Here is a 25,079-nt window from a genome sequence, read left to right as displayed (position 1 = left end):
CGCAAGTTAGTGTGTAAAACCAGTTCCTGATGTATGTCTGTTTGAAACAAATGTTTTTGTAAAGAGGAGGTATAAGCTTAAGAGTTACACATTATACCAAAGAGAGGAGAAGAGGGGATTAATATCAAAACGATTTACAGAAATAAACTCAACAAAAGATAAAATTGCACGTGAACACAGTTTTCTAATCTCAGTTTAGGTGGTGGAGGCGATGGTGCAGATGCTTAGCTGTTGCTAAGTTCAAGTCACCGAGCTCTTCTCTGGCTGATCATTGTCTGTTGGTTTATTGCTGGTATTGTTACAAACACCACACTCTCCTCACCACCTGATGATCAGAAACTGTATATTAGTTAGCCCCGTGCCTCCCGTGCTTTGTATGTGTGTGTATATGTTTAAATTTATATTTATACTTATATTCAGTGAATATCAAATTGACTTAAGAGGGAATACGAATATCAATTTCAAGTCTATTGCATGCCTGATACTGCTATACTAAGCACTTTACTTTGTCATTTGTTCTTTTTTCTGATATTCAATTCATTTTTTATTTTTTATTGACGTATAGTTGATTTATAATGTGTTAGTCTCTGGTGTACAGCATAGTGATTCAGTTATACACACACACATATATATATTCGTTTTCATGTTCTTTTTCATTATGGGTTATTACAAGGAATGGAGTATAGTTCTCTGTGCTATGCAGTGGAACCTTGTTTGTCATTTGTTCTTAATAGCCACCCTTTGAGGTAAATATTATTACCCCCATACAAAAAAGTAGACTTGAGATCTGAACCTAGTTCTGTCTGATCCCAGAATAACTGTTTTCACTGTTGCTGCCTACCCAAATTGCTTTTAGAACCGAAGAATATTTTCTTAAATATGTTGCCTTTTACCAGGTTTTATTAAGCCTTCAAAGTATCTTGCATTATACAGGCATACATGTCAAAAAAAAAAAAGAGAGACAAATTTCTTAACCTCTCTCCTCATCTTTAAAATGGGAATTATAATTAAAACAGAATTATTGTGAAGATTAAATGAGTAATAAATGTCCAACCCTCAACACATGGCCTGGCACATGGCTTCCAAAAGATGACAACTGTTAGTAGACATTGTGCTCCATCAGGGTCCTTCTTACAGCGCAGACACCCAGTCGTCGCCTCGTCATCATTGTCACAGCCTCCATCATCACTCACCACTAGCTCCTTTCCTTCCTCACACATCCTTTAGGCCCTCTCTAAGGAGACACACCCTTAAAAGCAACACTGGATTTAACAATATTGCTCAACCATTGCCTTCTCTCTCACCTTGGCTTTCCAGGTGCCTTTGAAAAGACCATTTTTATCCCATGTGTCTTCCAGCAGGAAGTTCTGTCCCCATTTTCTACTTCACGCTTCTTCCTCATTTATTCGTGTATTTATTTCTACAAAAAAAAAAAATTATGGAGAGCCCACTATACCCTAGGAATATCCTGGTCGACATCCCAGCCTTTTAGCATTTATAAAGGGAGATGGATGCCAACAAGCAAGCAGTTGTGATACGGAGTGACAAATGGTACCTAATGGGTCGGTGCCAGCTGTTAGCGAAGAACAGAAGAGGGGCACTGAGTAGCCTTGGGAGGTCAGAGAAGACTCCTTAAACACATGACATCTGAGCTGAGCCTGGAAAGAATGGGTGTTTACTTGGTACAGAGGGGCAGGGGAAGAATGTTCCAGGCAGAGAGGATGTGAGCATCTGCAAAAATGTGGAGAGGAGAAAGAGTGCTGTGAGTTTGGAGACTGCAAGTGGTTTAATACCACTGCGGTATAAAGTGAAGAGCTGCCATGTTGAGAGATGGAACTGGAGAAAGATACAGAGGCTAGATCATGGAGAAACTTATTTACCATTTTGGGGAGTTCGGTCTTGATTCCAAAGGCAATGAAGAGCCACGAATGGTTTCAGCTGGGAGTGCAGTGTAGGGGATGTATCCAAGGGGAAAATCATTTCATTCCTTCCAGAGATACTAACCTTTGAGGGATGGGAGGTAAAGTTCTCAACCTGAGGTCCATGGATGTTTAGGAGATTTGTAAGCTGCCAAGAATTGTAAACAAAATTGTTAGTCATATGTGTACTGGAGGGGCGGGGAGGAGAGACAGAATCCATAGCTTTGTGAAATCCTCAAAAAGCACTGTTCTCCAAAGACAAGTTTGAAACCACTGCTCTAGGGGCAGAAAGCGAAAAGCTAACTTACAGAGCAGAAATTTCAGGTCTGCCACAAAGGGCCCTTCTAAAGTTGAAGAGTATCTCTTTTCAGAAAAATTTCTCATTCCTTCCCCTGAGTTACCAAAGTCTTCCCACTCCACCCTGACCCACTGACGTTTTGTTCCTGGCCACTCTCCCACCTAAACGCTGCTTCCTCGCTCATGGAACTGTTCTCCTGAGCCAGCCCATAAGAAGTGTCCACCTCAGAGGCTAAGAATAGACACAGTGTCCTGGTGACTTGAAAATTAGGTAACATTTGAAGGGTGAACTCGGCGGTGACCACAAACTCATTCTAATCTTTTGAACCGAACAGATTATAAACATATTATCAGGGTTTCCCTGCAGGGTGGAGAAGGTCCTGAGCAAGCGAAGAAAAATGTTCTATTAAATAGAAGAGAAAAGCAGCTACTGTTTATAGTTGGAAAGGATTAAAAAAAAAAAACTAATCTTAATACAGCCTTCACTGTTTGCATGTTCCACCTTTCCACATCTCCCTTACCCCTCTGCCCTGCCAACAAGCCAGCTCTATCAGACAAGCTATATTCTCTCAAGCAAATAGATTTTATTCCATTCATTTCTCCTTAAGATATCTTCCTGGATTTGGATATGTGTCCTTCATCTTTTAGTTAGGTTTTGTGACCTCGTATGGGCCAATACCTTAACCTTTCTGGGCAGTGTCTTCATCTGTCAAAATGCAGTTGGATGAAAGATCTATATAACACGTTGCTTTTCGGTTTTCGCTGTTTGTGACGGTAGCTGGAGTGGAGGGCTATTGGAAAGCAGCTCTTGTGACAGATATTTCTTACTCCCAACTTGCCTGTTCCTTCCGAGGATTGCTGGGTACTTTTCTCTAAGGCATTTTACCATTTTAATGTAAAAGACCAAAGGACTTAGCATGACTTGGTTAGAACAGCCAAATAGATTTTTTCCATAAAGGGCCAGAGAGTAAATATTTTCAGCTTTGGGGGCCAAAAGGTGTCTGTCACAGCTATTCAGCTCCATCGTAGTGTGGAAGCAGCCACAGACAATATATAAATGAATGTGCGTGGCTACGTTCCAATACAATTGTATTTACCAAAAAAGTTGGCAAGCTGGACTTGACTGGTCGTGTCATAGTTTATAGTGACCCTTGAAATAAAAGCCTGGAAACCTGAAGATAGCAGTGTTTTAGCCCTTCGGGCTTTCTGTTTCAAAGTTGTTTCCTGGATGGTTTCCTGATCATTGTTCTGTTGTCGTTGTCATTGTTGTTTTCGTGTCAAACCAGAACCGTTGGATTCTTCCAGCCACCCACAGCCACCTCACCACCCGTGCCCCAGATAAATAACTGAAGGGCCAGCTTGTGGGGAATCTGAAACAGTTAAGGCAACTTGTTTCTCAGGCAGAGAAACAGACAAATGGCTTCCTAAGTAGACAGTTCAGAAGATGAATAGCCCTGGGGAAGAGTCAGGCAGTGAGTTCACTGAGACAGGGGGAGAAGGGAGGGAAGAGACGAGGGGGGAGAGAAGAAAGATTGATTGAATTCAGAAAACCAGTTTGTAAGATCTACTGTACAGACTTGCCCAGCTGGGGACTTTATCTTGAATTTGTTTTGCAAATTGCAGATGCCTGGCTTTGGAAGCCAAGAAAAAGAAGGGGCAGTCATTGCACGCCAAAACACTCTCATGGATCCCAAGTAACTTACTTCATTTTTGTGGGGGGAGGGAGATCATTATATAGCCCCCTTCCAAAATAAGTTAAGAGAAACAGAGAGCCATTTTACCCAGATGCCCAGAACAAGACAAATATTTTTAGACTTTTTTTTAATCTTAAGAGAACAATACCTGCCTGATAACTGCTTGCTTTGTGAAACTTACTGTGTCACTGTTCAGCCCAGAAAACTGCTTTAACGGTAAAATGGACCGAACTCAACGAGTCTTAACATTTCAACATACTTCGGTGAAACCAGGGGTATTTTGGTTGCTGTTTTAGGACGCGTCTAATTTGGATCCCTTTCGACCTTTTGCTGAAATCAGCCCTCCTTCACAGAACCATTGCATTCTATTAAAGTCAAAGAAAGAGGCAATCTTAGCAGTTTTATTAGTTAGCATTTTTAAAAAGATCTTTCACAAATTGACCGTGATTTACAGAGCTGTTTTGTCAAAGTCAGACCTAGGGGCCAGACTGCTACTCTAGTGTTTGTTACTGAGATTTACCAGGTGTTCTTCATACATTCTCTTCCTGTAAATTTTTATGCCTGAAGTTTTAAAGAAGAGGGTATTGATGAATTAGCTGTTAGGGCTGGGATAGTAGGGGGTTGCTTCTAATTTCTAATCTGGACATTTTTTCAAAAGGACTTCAGACTGGCTGTAAGAGAAATGTAGGCGATAACAAGGACTGGTAATTTGTCCTTTAAGGAAAAGGAGTTCCCACTTAAAAGAGTTTAGCTGTTCCCTTAATTTTCTGCCAGGTTTTATAGGCATAGTTTGTGATCTGGTTCTGTTAGTACTTCCTGTTGTGATCCATGGACAAAATCTTTTTTTTTTTTAATTGAAGTGTAGTCAGTTACAATGTGTCCATCTCTGGTGTACAGCATCATGTCCCAGTCATGCATATACATACATATATTCTTTTTCATATTCTTTTTCATTAAAGGTTATTACAAGATATTGAATATAGTTCCCATGCTATACAGAAGATATGGGCAAGATCTTATGTCAACAAAGTAACAAATTTGGGAAAGCATTCGTTTACCCTGTTTTCCATATATTAAAACATGCATCCAGCTTCCTATACACGTAAATCAACCTTACACACTGCCATTCACTGGTGAACATCTTTTGATTTATCCAGCTAAAATGTTTGGTCATGATATACATGATAAGCCAAATGGTCTCCCAACATTCTTGAGACCATTCTGGAAGACAAATCTCCCATCCATATCCTGGTTGGAAAACCTGGAAGTGCAGACAAGCTGGGAGTTTTCCAGTGGGCTGTGTGGCCTTTGATCCCCGAGGTCTGAAGAATGCCGGATGCTTAGAAGATGCTCAACAAATACCTATTGAATATAAACAAGAGTAGAGTGAAGATAATCATTTGAACAATATAGCTAGATTGTTGGCAGAGCTTTATTAAAAGAATACAGGCATGCTTTCATTGCTCTAGTCATCCTGGGCTGGATTAAAACAAGGACTAAGAAGCTTTAACCATCTTTAAGCACTTGGCATACTACCCTAACTCAGTGACTTAACTAGTACTATCTAAGAAGTTCATAGTAGACTAAATGTAACTTGAACTCAGTGGTAATGGAAGTTAAAGCAGGCAAGAAATAAATGAAATAAGAATGGCAGCAGAATTAATAATCAGAGAGCTACAGGAACTGCCCCGAACCAAAGACTGCTTCCCGGGAATCACTCAGATTTGTCTGATTTCCTTTTGTTACTTTTCGCAGACAGCGTTTCTTTCCCCTCAAATAAAATATTCCTGGGACACACAGCAAAAAAAAAAATCTTAAATACACACACACGCACACTCACATAGATGTGGAAAACTATCTGTAAGTGCAAATTGAATGTAAATTGAGATTAAATCCCAAGAGGATAGTCAGAAGCCGATTTTGTAGGCTAGCATTAATTACTGTAGTTTATTGGTAGAAACAGAAAAAAAAACCACACACACACACACACACACACACACACAAAATGAAAGATCATTCAAGTTCCTGATTTGAACTAGTCTCTAGAAACCTGGGTTTTCTAGCATATAAAAGACTACATTAGTAGAAATAGCCTAATTCATTCCCAGTCTCACACACACACACTTCCATCTCTGGGCTGAGGATGTGCCATTTTTACCATGACCTTCACGGATTCCCGAGGAGAGAAATGAGTGTTGAGGGAGACACAGATGATTTCTATTAAGTCAAGTTCTACATGGGCTGAGCGTAAGGCAGAGAGTAAGGCTGAATATGGAAAGCAAAGCCAACACATAGGAGCATATTTTTCTTTCACAATATTTTATGTACTAAAGTTGGCACAGTATCTTGGCAATGACAGCAAGCCTGTGTAAGGAGGTGTTTTGTGTTTCATAGCTAACATAAGGGCAAAAAAATGGAGCAGCCACCAAATATTACTTCCATCCTGAACTGAAGGAATGTGTATGTGAGAGTATACGGCACATCCCATGGGCTGAAAACGACAAGGTTTAAAAATCCACAGAATTCCAGAAGAGAGCTTATCTCTTATGTTATTACATCTTTAGTATTATAAAGGAGTGAAACTAAATTTAGCACAGTCCATCTGTTTGATGGCAGAGATAGAAAGAGGCATAGTTACATTTTCTTGGCATGCTGATCTTTTATAAATCTTAGTGGAGGGTGGTTTTCAAGATTTCCCTGGAAATTATTTTGATGTTTACCAATTCTGCCGACATTAAGCACTCTGTCCACCTCTTTTCTTTCTCTTCATTTCCCCCTTTCTAAATCCTTTTTTCATCCTTAAAAAATAGAAAACTGTCCCGGCACAGAGTAGATACCCAGTGAAATTTATCAAATTCATTAATGGATGGATGGATGCATGGGTGACTAGATGCGGGATTGGGGGATCTGGATTTAATCCTAGGGCACTAGTGGGTATCATTCCACCTAATGGAAATTATTATGCTTTGCTTTTTACTGTATGTGGGTCTTGTGATGTGTGTATCTTAGATTCCCAGATAAAATAAAAGCCAGAGATCTTAATTTCAAATGCCACCATGGGGGTCCAGGTAAAGTAATAGAAATGAGGGAAAAGGTTAGATATAATAAAACAACAAATGGTGGGGACTGTGGGCAACAGGAGAGCACAAAGGCCTACCTGTTTTTAAAAAAAATGACTACTCAGCCATAAAAAAAAAAAAGAGTGAAATAATGCTATTTTCAGCAACATGGATGGACCTAGAGATTATCATACTAAATGAAGTAAGTCAGAGAAAGACAAGGATATGGTATTACCTATATGTGGAATCTAAAAAGAAAAAACATGGCACAAATGAACTTAGGTACAAAACAGAAACAGACTCACAGGCACAGAAACAAACTTGGCTATCTAAGGGACAAACTGGGAGTCTGGGATGCGCAGATACAAAGTACTCTATATAAAATAGTTGAACAACAAGGTCCTCCTGCAGAGTGCAGAGAACTACATTCAGTATGCTGTAATAACCTATAACGATAAAGAATGTAAAAAAGAATATATATATGTATCACTGAATCACTATGTTGTGCACCAGAAATTAACACAACACTGTAAATCAGCTATACTTCAATTAAAAAAAAAAAAAAAGAGGTCAAACACACCACATGTGCAATCCAGGTACACTCACAGCATAAGCTCCTTCACGAAAACAATTGTTTTTAAAACATCTCTGCCATACACAGAGTAATACAAAGATAGGTAAATAAGGAAACTATTAATTGCTGAAAGGTATCTAATACCTGCTAAGTGCCTGGAACTGTTCTCAATTTCAGCTGGCCTAATATGATGTCAATATAATTACCTTCATTTTACATACAAGGACATGAAGGCACACTACTTAGTAAATGTATCTTGGTTGCCCTATTAACAAATATTTGGATGTTAAGAAAAAAAAAAAAAAAAAAACGGCACAGCAAAGAACCAAGTGTCAGGGCCCTGAGCTGAGCCGTTAAGCTACATGCAAGAAGCAGGGTCGAAGTGGTTGTAGGACACGTGGAGTGAAGTCTTTGCCCAGAGCCATGATAGATTTCCCGCTGATTGACCTGACTGGGCATTGGGTGCAGACGTGTTAGAGGATGGCTCCTTTCAGCTGCCCAGAGGATGTTCCTGCCTCAGAGCTGACTCCCAATTATTTTTCCTTAACCCGAGGAGAGGACCGCCCCCTCCCGGTCCCCACACCCCTGCCCTTCTCCCTAAAGCCCTCCCTCCCACCTGCCTGACTGAGGCTGCTCCCCCTTGAGCGGAGCACTCAGCAACATTTACTGCAGGGGCAGCTGGGTTGGCCAAGGTTTAAAGCCTGAAACTCTTTCTCTTCAACTTCTCCTGTCCCAGCTGAGAGCCGGCAGCGCGCAGTGAAGTTCTCAACTGCTTCCGGCGAAGTGACGTCTCGGAGCACAGGTTTCTCATTTGCAAACTTAGAGTGATGATGCTAGTTCTTGGTCCTTGTTGTGTTACGAGGATGAAATGAGATAAATCCCATAAAGCGCTGCACACAGTGACTGGCCTGAAATAAACCTCAGGGCGTGGTCATTTTAGGATTATTTTGTATCCCCTGCTTTTGAGGCAGTTGGTCAGCTCTGTAGCCCCAGCGATTGCTAAAGCAAGACCACGTTTCCTGCACCCCCAGGCTGTGGACTGGTGGCTTTTTTTTTTTTTTTTTTTTTTTTTAGCTCAGCAGATAACCAAAGAAAGAAGGAGATAAAACAACAGAGACTGTCCACAACTGGAGTGCCTGCACTGCTCCTCGGACATCACTGGAGTTGCTTTGTCTTTTTAATCTCTTATAACCTCACACAGTCCAGCTGGGGAATGAAAATTGGACTTCATTGCTCCCACAGATCTAGTGTCTCAAAGAGCATTCCCCGGATCAATGAGCTTCAGAATCACCTGAGTAGGTCCCCGATCTGCCCCGCCTCAGAATTTCTGGAGCAAAGCCTGGGCGTGTGTTTCACAGATGAATATCCGTCCAAGTGTGTGGATCTTTAATCTAAAACTTGGTTCTGTATATTCCTGTATTTTTACATGTAAGTGATACAGGAAGAACGGATGTGGGGCATGAGGAGGGCTGTGCCCGAGGTCTCAGCTGAGCCCCTGGGACGGGCCCTGCCAAGTGTGGGTCCTCGGCTTCGCACAGGAAAGAATTCAGGAGCGAGCCACAGTTGCCTAAAGGCAGATTTATTTAGAGAGATACATACTGCATAGAGTGCAAGCTATTTCAAGAGGCGAGAGAAAAGCCACGAGGGGTGGGAGCTCAAGTTAAAGTAAAAGTAGGTACACACTCCATAGACAGAGTGTGGACCTGTCTCCGAAGACGAGGGAGCAAGAGAGGCGTCCCGAGGCGCGATGTTGCCAGTTTTTATGGGCTCGGTAGCTCCACACGCCAAGTGGGAGGACCATTCCAACTACCCTAGGGAAGGGGCTGTGATTCCCAGGGACTGGGCCACCGCCCACTCTTTGACCTTCTATGGTTAGTCTTGGAACTGTCATGGCACCTGAGGGCGTATTATTCACCATGCTAACATATTACAATGAGCATATAATGAAGCTCAAGGTCTACTAGAAGTCAAACCTCCTGCCATCTTGAGCTTCAAGGTCTACCGGGAGTTGAATCTTCTGCCATTTTGGTGTGAATTGCTGTGTCATTCCTTGAATGGCTGTGCCCTGCCCCCTTCCCTCCTGTCTCATAAGCATGGAATTTCTTCCTGAATTAGATGATAAATTCTCCAAAGTGAGCATTGTGTTTTCTAGTTTTCTTATAACCCCAGCCGTGTACTGCTCAGTCCTAAAGACACCATTGGGAATTAGTGAAAATATCAGCTAGGTTTAGCTTTCTGCCCTGTGGGGTCAATGCCTAAAGATTGGTAGAGACCTGAAATTAGAATGGCAAGTCACCAGTACCCAGTATTGTTTAATATGCAATTGTGAGTCTTTAACCAATACTTCCTTATTGTCAGTTGGTGTTCAACTGATTAATGCACTGAGATTCCTGACTTACCGATCAGGGAGAAAAATTAACAAGTCTCTGAAAAGCGAAGTCCCTTCCAAGTTTCAGTGTTTATGAAACATAAACTCAACAGGTCTTCCTGCCTTATCACAGAAAGCTAGGCCCCTTCTGTCCAAAATGGTTACTCAACTTTTAACCTCATGAATTGAAACGATTTTTATTGCAGGGTTAGCAACGACATGTGCTAACTTTAGGAAGAAGGAAGAACTTGTTACTTTATGATGTGTTTGTTCCTGAGCAATTGAGAAGTTTGCCATATGTTTTCATGGTGATTTTCTTTGAGGTTTCATAAACGCCTTCTGGAATGTGGAGGGTCCACCGTCAGAGTCATCTGGGAGCTTTTCCAGCACCCTGATGTCCTTAACCCGGCTGCTCTGGTTGCTGTGATATACAATTATTTTCTCTACATTAAAAAAGAAAATAGTTCTCTGATCTCCAACCCATTAACCGTGTTTGATCTTAACAAGTTGACAAATGTTCAGAATCAAAGCTTATGATCTTTGTACGACTTTTTTCTTCTTTGAATTCACAGTAGCTTTCCACCCCACCCCACCCCACCCCCACCACCCCTGCCCCTTCTCTTTTTTAGGACCAACAGTCTGTGGTAGGCCAGAACCCAGGCCCCAGTCCAAGTCCCAACCCCTGCTCAAATCCAAACACTGGAAGTGGTTACATGAACTCTCAGCAATCACTGTTGAATCAGCAATTGATGGGAAAGAAACAGACTCTACAGAGGCAGATCCTGGAGCAGAAACAGCAGCTTCTCCTCCAGCAGCAGATGCTGGTTGACACGGTAAAACCTTCTCCTAATTTCTACTGCACGCACCTGTTGGCCCAACAGAGGGAATTCATTATTTTCCATTTCTGCTTACTGCCCTTTTCTCTGGGTCTACCTATGTGACAGCAACCAGGGTGTCCTGGCTGTAAGAGAGGCTAATTCTGTACATGCAAAGCGCTGCGGGGCAAACACAAAACAAAACAAAACAAAACAAACCACTTGATTTACCAGCTGCTGAACAGTTGGAATGCAGGCACCTGAGCTAACTCGCCCTGCCCAGCCCAGGAATGTTCAGAATCACCAACATGGGCATTTGAATCCGGCAAAAGACACCGGTGTCGTTCCACAGCCCTGGGGGGCAACACTTTGATCAATTCAAATCCAAACTGATTTTTTTTAAAGAGAAAAGAGTTTTAACAGCAGTTTTAAAAGCCAGCATGATGTTTCAGAACTTGAGATTTGGCTTCCAAAGCAAAGCATCTCAGAATGGGAGATGTTTTTTAAGAAAAGTGAAAATGTATTTTCCACTTTCGCCCTGTGTAAATGGCCTTACCTTAAAGGCGAGGTCATTAGCTCCCACACATCACCCAGGCATTAGCCCTGCTTCAGTATCTATCTGCTCGCCCCTCTGTATTCACAAACTCATACGTTCCACAGCTGACCCAAACCCTTCCTGCCTCCCATGACCAAAGCCCTCTCTCCAAATGTTACTCTCTGCCTTCAAACTATTTGGCCAAAAGAAAGAAGAAAGAGGCAAAGTTGACCATCTCCAGGTCGAGAGAACCAAGGTACGCAGAAAAAAAACAGAAAACAAAATTTAAAAAGTTTACACTCAAGGAGCTTTGCAGTAAGACTCAAACCTGGGGTGTGGTAAGCCCCGTAATTCACTCAGGGAGTATTTACTAATTTGTGATGGGGCTACAGCCATAAACAAGACAACCCTGTCTTTGTCCTTAAGGAGCTTAGAGCCCACGGGGCGGGGGGTGGGGTGTCAAATAAACAGGCCTTTGTAATACATGTGGTTAAATGCTGTGATGTGGGAATGACCAGAAACTGTTTCAGAGAGGAAGTTATATCTACTGAAGATCTGAAGGCGGAGAAGGAGATGGAGGGAACAACAGGGGAGGGTCCAGACAGAAGGACCAGCATGTTCAAAGACTCAGGGACAATGAAGTCTCCTACATCCTACGGTTGCCAAGGCATAGGATGTGCATGAGGATATGGAAGCGAAAGTCCAGGAGGCCAGCAATCAGCGACCAGGAGATAATACTTAATAAATCAGAATTTACCTTGTCAAAAGCAATGGAGAGGACTTAAAAGCATTTTCAAGAAGGAAGTACTAAATTCAGATTTGGGTTTTAATAAAGATATAAACATAGTGAGGGAAAACGTAATGGAGGGAAAGGTAAAATCCAGCCCAGACAGATTGTAGATTGTCTCCCAGCAGAGAGAAAATTTGACTTTGACTTTGAAGGACGTAGGGTTCTGATGGCTAGAGTGGTCCACCATTCCAGGTGGAGGGTGGAGCAGAGACCAAAAGGTACAACCTAGGTGTGTATTTGTTGGTTCGTTTGAGATTGTATTATGTTGAATGCATAACCAAGAGTATAAATCACAACGTAACAATCATTTATGTTTCTTAAGGAATGACCAATGGCATTAAGTTTGGAGTCCAGGGCATGTGAGAAGAAAGAGTGAGAAATAAATGTATTTGACCTTGAGTAAGGAAGAGTGAGAGAGAAATTTACAGGTGACCTTGAGTGCTGCCCTAAGGTGTAAGCTGCAGGGGAACCACTGGTGAGATTACTAAGTGGTCTAATTTCTACCATAAATCATAGCTTTGAAAATTTCATTCTGCCCACCCACTCTTTCCCTTTTTTTTTGATCTTTGTAAACTAAGTAGCTTAGAGACAAGGGCAGTAGAAGAGAAAAACACACAATCTATGTTTGGCTTACTGGGTCCTCTATCATCATTCCCATCAATACCACTAACTTGTTGACTTAGAGCAGGAAGAGGTTGAATTTCTGGGTTTTCAGCTCTCTTTAGAAGGCAAGGAAATGTTCCGTGAGGGTCCTGTCCTGGCACTGCCCTGACTCCCGTGGAGCCCAGGATGAGTCACCACTGGGACAGGTGCAAAGGGCAGGGGCACAAGCTGTGAGAGATGAATGAGAATGAGGCTGCTGTTTTTGTGACTTTTTATAAACCATTCACATTTCTTTTTGTTTGGCTGCCACTGAGGGTGCCTGCGCTTTTTAGCATATCCAGGAAGAAACAGTCTTTGATGCCACTTTACATTGGCACATGCTTTGTAGTCATTTGCAGTCAGTTGGCAAGGCCAGCAAGGCTCCTAAACTGAGACATTTTCTCATGAAAGTGTGTTATCCTTACTCCCTATTCTTCTCCCACCAAGAAACACAAAGAGGAGAGATAAGTAGTGCTTGTTACAATGGGCATCATAATTTCCAACACGTTTTGTGCACCTACTATGTGCCAGGCACCATGCTGAGCTTTGACAGAATTAAAGGATTGGTCCTTACAGCGGGAGTGTGAGGGAGGTCCTAGAATTACCCGCATCTCACCTTTCAAGATGGCGAAACTGAAGCAGGGCAGATATGGGCAACAGAAGATTATTTCTGTATTAGCTTTTTGGGTCCAAGATATTTGGTTATCATGAGACATGAGTTGATAAGTTAAATTTCATGTCACATAGACGTAAGCTCAGGGAGGGCCCGTGAATTTACACGTGCATAGAATGGGAAAGTCATTGTCTTGCAAATGCTGTGGCCTCCATTTGGTGTCAGAGTCTGGTCTCTGCTGTTCTTCAGCACAAGTGACAACAGGGTATTTCTATAATGGTCCATATGCAAGGCCGTTAACGCTAACTCGCTTGTGAACAAGGACTTTCAGAAACTCAAGTTTCCAGAGATGTATATGTTAACCCTTTGAACAACCTAATTTGCCCCTCAGGAGAATAAAAAGTCAATTAGATTAGATTGAATATATGTAAAAATAAATCCAGATTCAAAATCTAGTCTTTAAATGGGGAACCAAGGGTCTGATTATCACACACACATACGCGCGCACACACTCATGAATTCTGTTTTCTTAGAGACAGTAGAAACTCTTAAATACATAAGAAAAAATGATTGATGCTTTTGACAAAGAGAAGATTTCAGAAAGCCCACACTTGGCATAAAAATCAAAACTGTCAGCTTGCACAATCGTTTATAAGCAGGAATGGTTGAACATTGCCACATTTGGGTTCATGGAACATCTCGAGCTGTTTCTTAAACATTTAGGGTTTGGGCAAAACCAGAAAGACTTTCACCAACCACTTTTTCCCTTAATTTGTAAACCCAGATTTAAAAGAAATGTAATCCATATGCTTCTGATTCATTTACACTTAGCTCATCAAAATCGTGTTTTATATCAATTACTTGATGCCCCCAAATCCCTGAGTCTTTCAAGTCTTTTCCCTTAGAAACAAGAATTTGAATTTGGTTTGTTGTTGTTTTAAGATCATTTTTTTTCCCTCTGTAGTAGATTTATTCTACTTCGAAGGATTGCAATTTGATGGAAAACTGAGAAATACATGGTTTAAGTGGGTTCTAAGTTAGGCAGCCCACATGTGGCTTCCATCTAATTTTCCCATCTATCTGTTACAAGGTTTTCTTTTCTATTTATTGACTTTTCTATAATTATATTGTTCTCTGTGTACCTATGTCAATTGTTTTTATCATTGAAAAGGGGGCTTGCTTTGGGGCACATATAAAGTTGCAGTGAAGCATTTATAAAAAACTCCCTGATCGCTACTGAGAAAGAAAAAACATCCCTTGATGTCCAGAACTGATAGGGCACCCACAGCCAGGCTGTTTTTTTGTTTTTTTTTTTTGTTTTTTGTTTTGTTTTTTTTTTTGATGGAGGTACTGGGGATTGAACCCAGGACCTCACGCAAGCTAAGCGTGCACCCTACCGCGGAGCTACACCCACCTCACCCCTCCCAAGCTGTTTTGTTCTGTTGGACATAAACATTTTACAGGACACCAACCTCAGACAGGGTTGCTCTGAGAGCATGTTAAAATGAGACAAAAGAAGGCCACTTCATAATTTCATCTAAAAATAGATATAAACAAGGTCACTGTGTAACCCACAAAACACCAAAAATTCCCCTCTTGTGCTGAGTGAGTGACAAATATTTCTCTACTTAGCCATAGAATCAACCTCGCTTTCTGACAGCTTACAACGTAGAACAAATCCCGGCTTCGTTAGACTCTCCTTAAATCACCCAAGCAAAGCCCAAATCCTATAATAGGTTCTTTCTAACACGCCCCAGCTGAGACACCCTCTGGTCCCCAGAATGTACGGTCTCCCTTCCTGCAGCAAGGGATAACCCCAACAGGTGTGTTCCTGATGCTCTTTGGCTGAGGGCGTTGGCAATTTAAAAAGGATGCCCCCAGGTCCTCTGTGAGCCCCTACGCTCACCTCCTCTAAAGATCGAAAGGGGGCCCATTCCAGAAGGAAGAAAAGAAAGGAGTCTGGGGAATCTCTGGGCTCTGAGGATGGGGTGCTGAAAGACGGAGCAGCGAGAGGCCCTTGTGCTGTGTGGTGGGAAAGCCTGAGCTGTTAACTCAGGATTTGGTTTTTGTGCTACCACTGTGTGATCTTCGACAAGTTGCTTAGCCTCCATTGCCTCATCTGTTAAGTGGGGATAATCACACCTTCCTTCCATGGTTGTTTATGATGGAGGAAAATGAGCTAATATGCATATAGTGCCTGCACCTCCTCCTGTATAAGGTTCCCAGATTTAGCAAATAAAAACACAGAATGCCAGAGTGCCCTGCACTGTATCTGGCAACCCTCTCCTGTGCCTCCCACACTCAATGGGACTAGAATTACATGTAGGTACCATAGTATATCAGGTGTGCTACGAAGTAAAATAGCGACACCCAACCCAGGAACCACAGAAATTTCATCCTCATTGAAAGCTCATTGGAACAGAAAGAAAATGAGAGTATTTACTAGACCCAAAGCACATGTTCAATGTTAAGGAGAGGTAGAAACTACACTTCCATGCAGGAAACTGAATGGAAAAGATTTGTCTCTAAATAAGATCCATACATAGAAAACAAACTATGGTTACCAAAGGGGAAAGGAATGGGGGAGGGATGAATCAGGAGTTTGGGGTTAACAGAAACACGTTACTGTATATAAAATGGATAAACAATGAGGACCTACTGTATAGCACAGGGAACTATATTGAATATCTTGTAATAACATATAATGGAAAAGAATCTGAAATATATATATATATATGTATGTATGTGTGTATAACTGAATCACTTTGCTGTACACCGGAAACTAACAGTATAAATGGACTACACTTCAATAAAGAACAAAATTTTTTTAATCAAATAATTAAATAAATAAGTTCCATAATTCGCCACTATGGCTGCAATTCGTACATAAAAACTACAAAGTAGGGTCCGTGATTTGCAACTGTGACTGCAGAATTGTTCTTACATTCTTGCTTTTCTGAATAACAATCTATATGGTTTTTTTTTTATGAGAGAGAAAGTAACAATGCGATTTAATATGTTTTCTTTTGTGTTTTCAAGGAGAAAATTGCTCCGCAAGATCAGATAAACAGACATTTGACAAGGCCACCCCCAGATTATAAAGACCAAAGAAGAAACGTAGGCAGTGTGCAGCCCACTGCTCAGTATTCTGGTAAGTGTTCTTAAAAACTGATAAAAACCCTAACTGCGGAAGGATGCAAACTGTTCAGTGTTTAGTATTTCCTCCTTTCCCATCTCTTACTTAACTGTAACATCTTTCTTAGAATCCTTCTCCAGCTCCTGTTTAACGTTCAGATCAAGACCCAACTTGAATATTTTTCAGTCCACTCAGCAGTTTCTCTTGCTTATTCTTGTTCCTCAATCACATATTTCACTGCTCACCACACCACCTGAGTCAAAAAAAAGGGTAAATATTTTCTAACTGCTAGGTTCAACCGTGCTCCTCCCAACAGCGTATCTTGATCCAGATAGTGTAAGGTAAGCAGACATTTCTCCCTGTTAGTCACATTTGTAACTCGCATGAAGCCCAGTCTTTCTATCTTCACCTTTGAGCTCATGTCCCTAAGACAAATAGCCCTACCGCCCGCAAACAATTGAAAAGCAAATTAAGTCTTTATGAAGTCTCTCAAAAATTACCAAGGTGACTTGCATTTAAAATACAAAGCAAAACTTCTTTTTTTTTTTAATTAAGCTTTTTTAAATTTCAGAATTTTCCAATATTATTTCTCAAAAAATTTAAAATTTGGAAAATTAACAAAGTAAAATTCAAAAACTTTTATTGTTTCTGTGGTTATGGGAGAATACCACATATGAGGATTCGTTTTTCCTTTCCTTTTCTGTGTATTTTTTTTTAATTTTGTTTTCTATTGAAGTGTAGTTGATTTATGTTAGTTTCAGGTGTACAGCAAAGCGACATATACATACCTCAACCTATTTTTTTCAGATTATTTTCCATTATATGTTATTTCAAGAAATTGAATATAGTTCCCTGTGCTATACAGCAGATCCTTGTTATTTATCTATTTTATATACAGTAATATGTATTTATCCTAATTTATCCAAACTCCTAACTGATCCCTCCCCCACCCTTTCCCCTTTGGTAACCGTAGTTTGTTTTCTATGTCTGTGAGTTGATAGAGCCCTCAAGACAACACAGGTGGCCTTAAAATCTCTCTCCTCCCACACTGTGAACTCCAAAAGAACCTCTCTCAAACCTAGCCTGTGCTGCCCTGCCTTCTAGTCAGCATCCATTCGGGTCTTTTCTGCCCAGAACTCTCTGCACCTTCTCATGTAAATTAATCTTGTCCTCGAGTTTCCCAAGTTCTGTCTGCTTTACCTGTTGCCTTCTTCTGTCCACCTGTCCTGGAAGCCATAACGGATACTCTCTAAAGAAGAAGGGGCTGTGAATATTTCTGTTTATAAATATTTTCTGATCCTGTTAAGTGTAGAAATAGATATGTTGTTCTAATTTGTTTAAACTCTTTCAAACGCACCAGATTGCCTGTCTCCACTAAAAGTCGGAATGGGATACGTGTATTCCACGCTCTAAGATGACTTTGCCTCAGGACAAAAACAAGATTCTCTTTTTGAGTCTGTCCTCAAGGAGGCTGAAAGGCAAGATGGGTTTTACTTGGAATGTGACTTATACCTTCTTATACGTTGGCCTGTTGGTGGGTTTAGGGGAAGCTAAGAGCCCTTTGAAATATTATATAAAATTCAAGGGGAATGTTTCAGCTTTTCTTTTCCCATCCATATAAAAGATCCCCAAGGAGAGCAGTCAGCCTGGATTGGTGGTTCTCCCATGTTATCAGGGATCCAGGCTCCTTTTGTCTTTCTGCTCCACCTTCTTGAGCATGTAATTTCTTCCATCTTAAGGGTTGCCTTGTGGCCACCACATCGCCAGCTTTCATACCGTATTCCAGATAGAGAGGTGAAAGAAGGGAAAAGGTAAAATGGCCTCCCAAAGGATTCAAATTCCCTTTCTAAGGCAGGTTTTTTTCAGCACTCACTTGTAACATCTACCTTTAGCCAGAATTTCTTCCTATGAACACCCCACCCCCATCAGCAAGAAAGAGGGAAATGTGCTTTTTCACCTGGGCACATGGCTGCTAAGTCAGGGCTCTGTTTCTAAGGAAGACAGGAGGTTGGATATTTGGGAGGGACTTAGCTCCCATAGCACATATGGGCATCTTCCTAAGAGAGGTGTCCTTGGCATCCAACTGCTAATGTTACCGAATATAAATTCAGTTCAGGTGCCAGCTGCACCGTGAGGCCAAAGACACTGAAATGTCGGAGTTTGGAGCAGTGAAAGGTTGATTGCAGGGCCGAGCAAGGAAGTCGGGGTGGCGCATGCCCAAGAAAACCTCAAACTCCCCGAAGGATTTCAGCAAACCATATTAAAAGGGCAGATGAGGCGGGGAGCGTCTCAGGGTATGTGATCAGCTCGTGCACATTTCTCTAATTGGCTGATGTGGAGGTAACAGGGCGGTCAACACCATCAACCCCCAGGGGCCAGAAGGTCTGGGGGCCACGCACTGTTGATCATCAAGTAGTTAATTTCTTCCCTTCGGTGGTGGTTTTCAGCATCTGAAAAACTCAGGAACTATACATGAGGTCCTATTATCTGGGCACTTCAGAGAGGAGCTGCAGCAGAGGATGTGGGGAGGGGTCTGTCCTGGGAAGGCCCCACAGGGTCCTGCTCTGTTAGCCTGACCCCCAAAGGGTAAGAACCCCTGCTCTAGAGAGCTGTACCTCCCGTGTCTTCCGAGAATGAAATAAGCAACAAACCCCGTGAACTTTTTATCGCTTTTTACTTTGACCTCAGCACAATAATAATCCCCCGGCCCAGAGGGTAAAATCAGAAAAGATGTGTGAGAAGCGCCTGGAACAATTCCTACCACATACGAGGGGCTTCTAAATATTAACTGTGATTAACATTTTGTGTATGGGAATTCTGGTTGTTTAAAAAGACTGCTCTCCTCATAAGTCTTCATAGGGTATATTGTTATAGAGGGACCTAGAGGGAGTGGTTCTTAAGACCTCTAAATGTTTTCCCATAGCGTTTTCATCGTGTAAATCCCCTCTTCATGACACCGTCAGATACCGAGATGCTGGGGCTCCACCTCATTAGCCGTCTGTGAACTGAGTCACTGTGCAAGTATCTCCTGTCTGACTCTTCATCGAACACTTACTGCCCTACACAGTCGGGGCCTGGGCTCAGTCTGGAGATGAGGAGTTATAAGAGATTGCTCCTGCCTTCAAGAGCTGTGGAGTCTAGCTGGGGATATATTTTAATGCAAATAGCAAGGCCTTGTCTTTCAAGTTGTGCACCACGCTGGTATCCTCAAACGTGGGAGCTGTCCCAGGGCTATAAGTGCAGCCGTGGTCTCCTCACACTGCCGTTCTCATCTTCGTATGTGGGTCTAGTTCTCTCTTTCTCAGTGTCTCTGTTTCTCTGGGCCTCCCTGCCTCTCTGCAGGGAGAGGACGTTAAAAAAGTATCTTTATCCAGGTTGCTTTGCTTCAATCTCTCATTCACTTATTCATTCATCCGTTCATTCAATCAATATCAACTGAATACCTTCTGGGCACCATCCATCAGACTTGGAGATTCTGAGAGTGAACAAAACTGGCAAAAATTCTTTCTCTCCGGGAACTTATCATGGAACAGGCACTTGTATATGTCTTTCTGGCATTCCATTTTTACCTCTCAAGGTGTTTTCCCATTGATGATTTTAACCTCCCCAAGCCAAAAAGATTTTATAAATGAGTACTGCTCACCACACAATAGGCCAATAAATTAGAGACAAGGTGTTGAGGTGAGGAATGATGACTATCTGGAAAGCCAGAAGACCAAGAAGACGGGGGACTAACATCCTGGAGAACCATTTTACCCAAGTTAGAATTCAGGCTCCTTTTATACTAAAAAGGGGAGGGGATGTTGTTGGTTGTTACAAACTTCTTGGTGTCAGAATCCTTTGTTCTTGCAGCTGTCCATCTAGATCAGGTCACTATGTTTCTATAAACCTCCAAGACAAATGATATTCTCTATTCTTGAACTTTTTGTCTCTATATGAATGGAAAAGTATTTTATCCTCAAAGGTCAAAGCCTTGAGAATGGGCTTTCCTGATGTTTCAGACTACAGACAACATTCTTTTACAAAAGGTGCAGAACCAGCATGACTCAGCACAGGAAACAGCACAGGGTTAGAGCTAAAGGAACAGATCTAACATGGAGTCAGATTTGTTCTTCCCTATTACAGTTTCAGTGTGTGAGCTCATCACTGGTCTGATACGTGGCGCCTCCCTATTCAGCAGCCTAAGATGGACTGGTCCCACACTCAATCACTTATCTACAGGCATCAGTGTAACTGGCAGGCACTTTGAGGCTCCTTGGATTTCCCAATACAAAGGCTCAATGCGAAATGAAAACTTCAAAGAGCAAATGCAGCTTGAGAGAGGAGGCTGGGACAGCAGGGAAAGCTTAATGAAGGATCTTGGATCTTGGACCTTGGCCTGAGACTTTGAAGAAAAGATAGGGCTTGGTGAGGTAAGAAGGGCACACAAGGGAAGGAAATGACATGGGCAGAAGTAGCTCATGTATATAAAATAGATAAGGAACAGGATCCTACTGTAGAGCACAGGGAACTGTATTCAATACCTTGTAATAGCCTATAATGAAAAAGAACATGGAAAGGAATATAACTGAGTCACTATGCTATAAACCAGAAATTAACACAGCATTGTAAACTGACTATACTCCAATAAAAACTATTTTTTTTAAGTAGCTCATGGTGTATGGACAACAATACAATAGTGAGGGCTCCTCCCAGAGCAGAGTGCTTTCTGTATGGAAACGAGCACTCGAGCCTGGATTACACTGAATTCAGATGTTTGAAGAGATGGGAGTTTACATATCTTGTGGCAACTTCTTGAACGGCGATGATGCAGATGAAAATTGGACATGATTTCCGAGGCCATAGATTTGGGCTCTTAATCTAGTAGCCGTGTATAGAATCCCTCTGCACTTTCTAATTTGGACCCTGGGGTAACCGGTAACATGGGTTTCGTGACAAGTGGCTAATCAGAGTTGTAGTCTTTAGTCTTGGGACAGAGTGAAGCTAATTCCAAATGGAAGATTGACTATCACATCCCTTCTATGCTTCCAGAAGCAGAATAAAGTAAATCCTAAGAAATAGAACCATTCTATTTCACTATCTTTCTATGGTATATAAACTCTTGACCAAGGAGTAACTTAGGGTGATAACTTCCCCCTTTCCCAAAAGCTGTCTTATTCCTTTTATATATGTGCTGTGATGACTGTCTCTTTATTTGCTTTTAGACCCAAAGGCAGGTTCAGAGTTGATAAGCGATTGTAAATTGCTATGAAAGAGGAGCTGACCTGCTGTTATGAACTAATATAATCATCTTCTTGTTCTTAGGTGGCTCATCGGCAGTGAGTTTAAACTCTAACCAGGCTTTGGCAAACCCAGTTTCAACACACACCATTTTAACTCCAAATTCCAGCCTCATGTCTACTTCTCATGGGACAAGAATGCCATCCTTATCCACAGCAGTTCAGAACATAGGGATGTATGGGACCCTGCCTTGCAGTCAACCTGGCACGTACAACATCACTTCAGGAATGAGTCAGCTGACCCCACAGAGAAACCCAAACCAACTGCTAGCAAATCAAAACAACCCTCTGATGCCACGGCCGCCTACTCTAGGGTCCAGTAATAATAATAACGTGGCCACTTTTGGAGCTGGATCCATTGGCAATTCACAGCAATTAAGACCAAACTTAACCCACAGTATGGCAAGCAGGCCTGCCCAGAGGACGTCGAACGTGATGGTCACATCCAACACGACGGCACCAAACTGGGCCTCTCAAGAAGCAACAACCAAACAGCAGGAGGCGCTGAAGTCCGCAGGAGTCCGCTTCCCCGCGGCTACGCCTGCAGCCTACACCCCAAACCAGTCACTGCAGCAGACCGCAGGTAGCCAGCAATTTGCCCAGAGAGCGGTTGCTCCTCCTAGTCAGTTAACGCCAGCGGCGCAAATGAGACCCATGAGCCAAATGAGCCAGACATTAAATGGACAAACCATGGGTCCACTCAGAAGTCTGAATCTCAGACCCAATCAGCTCAGCACACAGATTTTGCCGAATTTGAACCAGTCAGGCACGGGGTTGAGTCAGTCGAGGACAGGCATAAGCCAGCCACCATCCCTGACGCCCGGCAATTTCCCTTCACCCAACCAAAGTTCCAGGGCTTTTCAAGGAGCTGACCATGGCAATGACTTAGCTTTTGACTTTCTCAACCAACAGACTGATAACATGGGCCCAGCCCTAAACAGTGATGCTGACTTCATTGATTCTTTATTGAAGACAGAGCCTGGTAATGATGACTGGATGAAAGACATCAATCTTGATGAAATCTTGGGGAACAACTCCTAAAGGAGGAAAGGGAGACAATTCGCAGACTCCAAGCATGCAAAGGCAGTATTTCACGAGGACTCCGTGAAGGCCAAACGGTTGACTTTCACTTGGACTCCTATGATACCTTGGCTGAAACGGGGAAAGCAGGAAGTAACTATAGCGGCGAGCATTTTGGTCCAAATGCTCGTTTTAAATCTCAAACCTGAACGTAAAACATTGGGGTCACTTTTCCCTGTCAAAACTCCAGGACACAGTATCCAGTTTACCCAAACAGAGCTGTGATGTTGATGTGTAATTAGTTGTGTAAAATGAGCTTCCCAAGCTCCTCTTCGCCCTGAAGGAGAAGTCATAGAACCCATAGCTGGTTTAACCCCCACGTCACGCAGAGGTACTAGTTCCAAGCCACAAGCTACAAATCCCCTCATTTGCTCTAATTGATACATAAGTGTGGTTTAATCTCTCTACTCTGTTTTTTTCATTTAGATTTTCTAAAACTTCCAGGGTAGATCGAAATGCTGTAGGTTTGTTTAGAGTACCCAAACAGTGTCCTAAGTCAAGGAGAAGTGGAGAGCCCAGAGAACATTCCGTGGATGATAGATTTTCTTCCCCAGATTCACCCCCTCACTTTTTCACTTTTCCCACACGTCCTCCACTTCAGCGAGATGCTGTGTCTAGTGATGAAACAAGAACACAGAGCTGTCCAACTTCATTTGGGCTTCCACAACTAATTTCTGAATCCAGCTTCTGAGTCTTGGCTACAATCATGACCTGTGGCTAATCATACTGAAATATTAGTGCGCACCTGTCTGCATCAGATTTCACTGTTTAAAAAAGAAAACCCTCCACTGGGCGAGGCTCTAAAGAAGATGTATTTGACCACAGATAACTTGGTCTTATTGTGATGATGCCTGCGGGTTAGCTCCCAAGCTGAGTGGGAAATCGAGCCCTCTCTGCTTATTTTGATGACCAGAGACTGATTTGTAAGAAAAGGAAGTTTGGAGACCAAAACGGAGAAGGTATCACGTTTTGGTTGAAGAAAACAAAAGATCAGGACCAGGGACAGCAGGTACCGGCGGGTGCAAATCTATTTCATGGGGTTTGAGGGAAGGCATCATTGAGAGGAAAAACAATCTGCCTTTATTTGGACACATTATTTGGGAGAACAACTGAATAGAATGTGCTGTTAGTTGCCATCTATTCATTCTTCTGTCCCCGATGTGATGAATCATTGCCACATGCTAGATGGGCCCATCGTATCCAGGTTTTCTCCCTCAGGGCTGAGCATTGTATCAAAGAAAAAGGTCCTGTTGAGTCATGTAACAGAGCAGCTGTAAAATGGGGAAGATGTGGGCTGATGTGGGATGTATGCGAAATAGCACTATCATTTTCCTCATTCCAGAGGAACACAGGTTATCGCCAGCCTTCTTAGCCATACACTCACGTATTCAATTATCAAATGATATTTAACTGAAGTCATTTAATAACTCTTTAAATACCTGTTCTAAAAAGAACACATTTGGAGAGTTCTGCAAAGCCCTCTCCCAATCTTCAAAATGTCTAGAAGCACTCTTCCTTTGACACAATACCAACATCACTGGCCTGGAATCGTTTCTGTGCTAGGTTGTAAATATAAATAAATGACTTGTTTTGTAAACTTTTGTAAAGAATATTTTGGTAGAAATCCTTAAAGCATATTCTTTGGGTTATATTTATACATATGTGAAATAAATATACTATCAAAAGGTTATATTTTATACAAAAAGTAAATTGTTACCTTTTGTATGCTAATATACAAAGTTTTGTATAATAGGATGGTTTATTTTTAGCTCTACACTTAAACCATAGGTGGTCAAGTGGGAACTTTTGAAAACTATCAAGAGGCTTGTTAGGCAAATTTCTATTCTGAAACCTCAATAAGAAAGCATTCCAGGTTTCAATTCTTTCCTTTTTTTTTTTTTTTTTCTGCTCCCGAATTCTTTTTGAAACCCATAGTTCTTGTGTCTTGTTGGATTATTCTGCTGTGCACATTGTACTGGTCCTTGTTGCATGTGGCCTACTGTGTGTTTTCCCATTTTATAAAACAGTGTTTCTCCATGCAGAAAAGCAAGGAAAACATTATGTACATACAAACACTTTTCTTTTATGGCTCCTCCATGTTACTGTATATATCTGCCAGCACTTCCCAGTTACATGCCTGTGATTCAGCTTATTTTTACCCTAACATAGTCTGTTTCGTAGTAGCTATCAAATTTAAGAGATCAAGCAATCAGAATGTTTGGATTTTCTTAATGTGAATTTCATAATTAATGTCTATTTATTCAGCTATTCATTAAAA

General features: G+C 41.8%; 1 protein-coding gene across 2 annotated transcripts in view; it reads left to right on the top strand.

The window, feature by feature from the left end:
* Nucleotides 1-25,079, top strand: part of MAML2 (mastermind like transcriptional coactivator 2) — a 341,641-nt gene extending 316,562 nt beyond the window's left edge. The window contains exons 3-5 of one of the 2 annotated variants that reach the window (XM_064492836.1): nucleotides 10,541-10,744; nucleotides 16,346-16,457; nucleotides 21,747-25,079. In XM_064492836.1, the coding sequence (XP_064348906.1) occupies nucleotides 10,541-10,744; nucleotides 16,346-16,457; nucleotides 21,747-22,762 (1,332 nt within the window). In that variant the 3' untranslated portion in view covers nucleotides 22,763-25,079. The remainder of the gene's footprint in view (nucleotides 1-10,540; nucleotides 10,745-16,345; nucleotides 16,458-21,746) is intronic. The other variant, XM_031460615.2, reaches the window with a different exon arrangement.

This window comes from Camelus dromedarius, chromosome 12, assembly GCF_036321535.1.
Source record: "Camelus dromedarius isolate mCamDro1 chromosome 12, mCamDro1.pat, whole genome shotgun sequence".
NCBI lineage: Eukaryota > Metazoa > Chordata > Mammalia > Artiodactyla > Camelidae > Camelus > Camelus dromedarius.
Note: the sequence above shows the minus strand (reverse complement) of the source record. Positions and strands in the feature narration are given on the sequence as shown.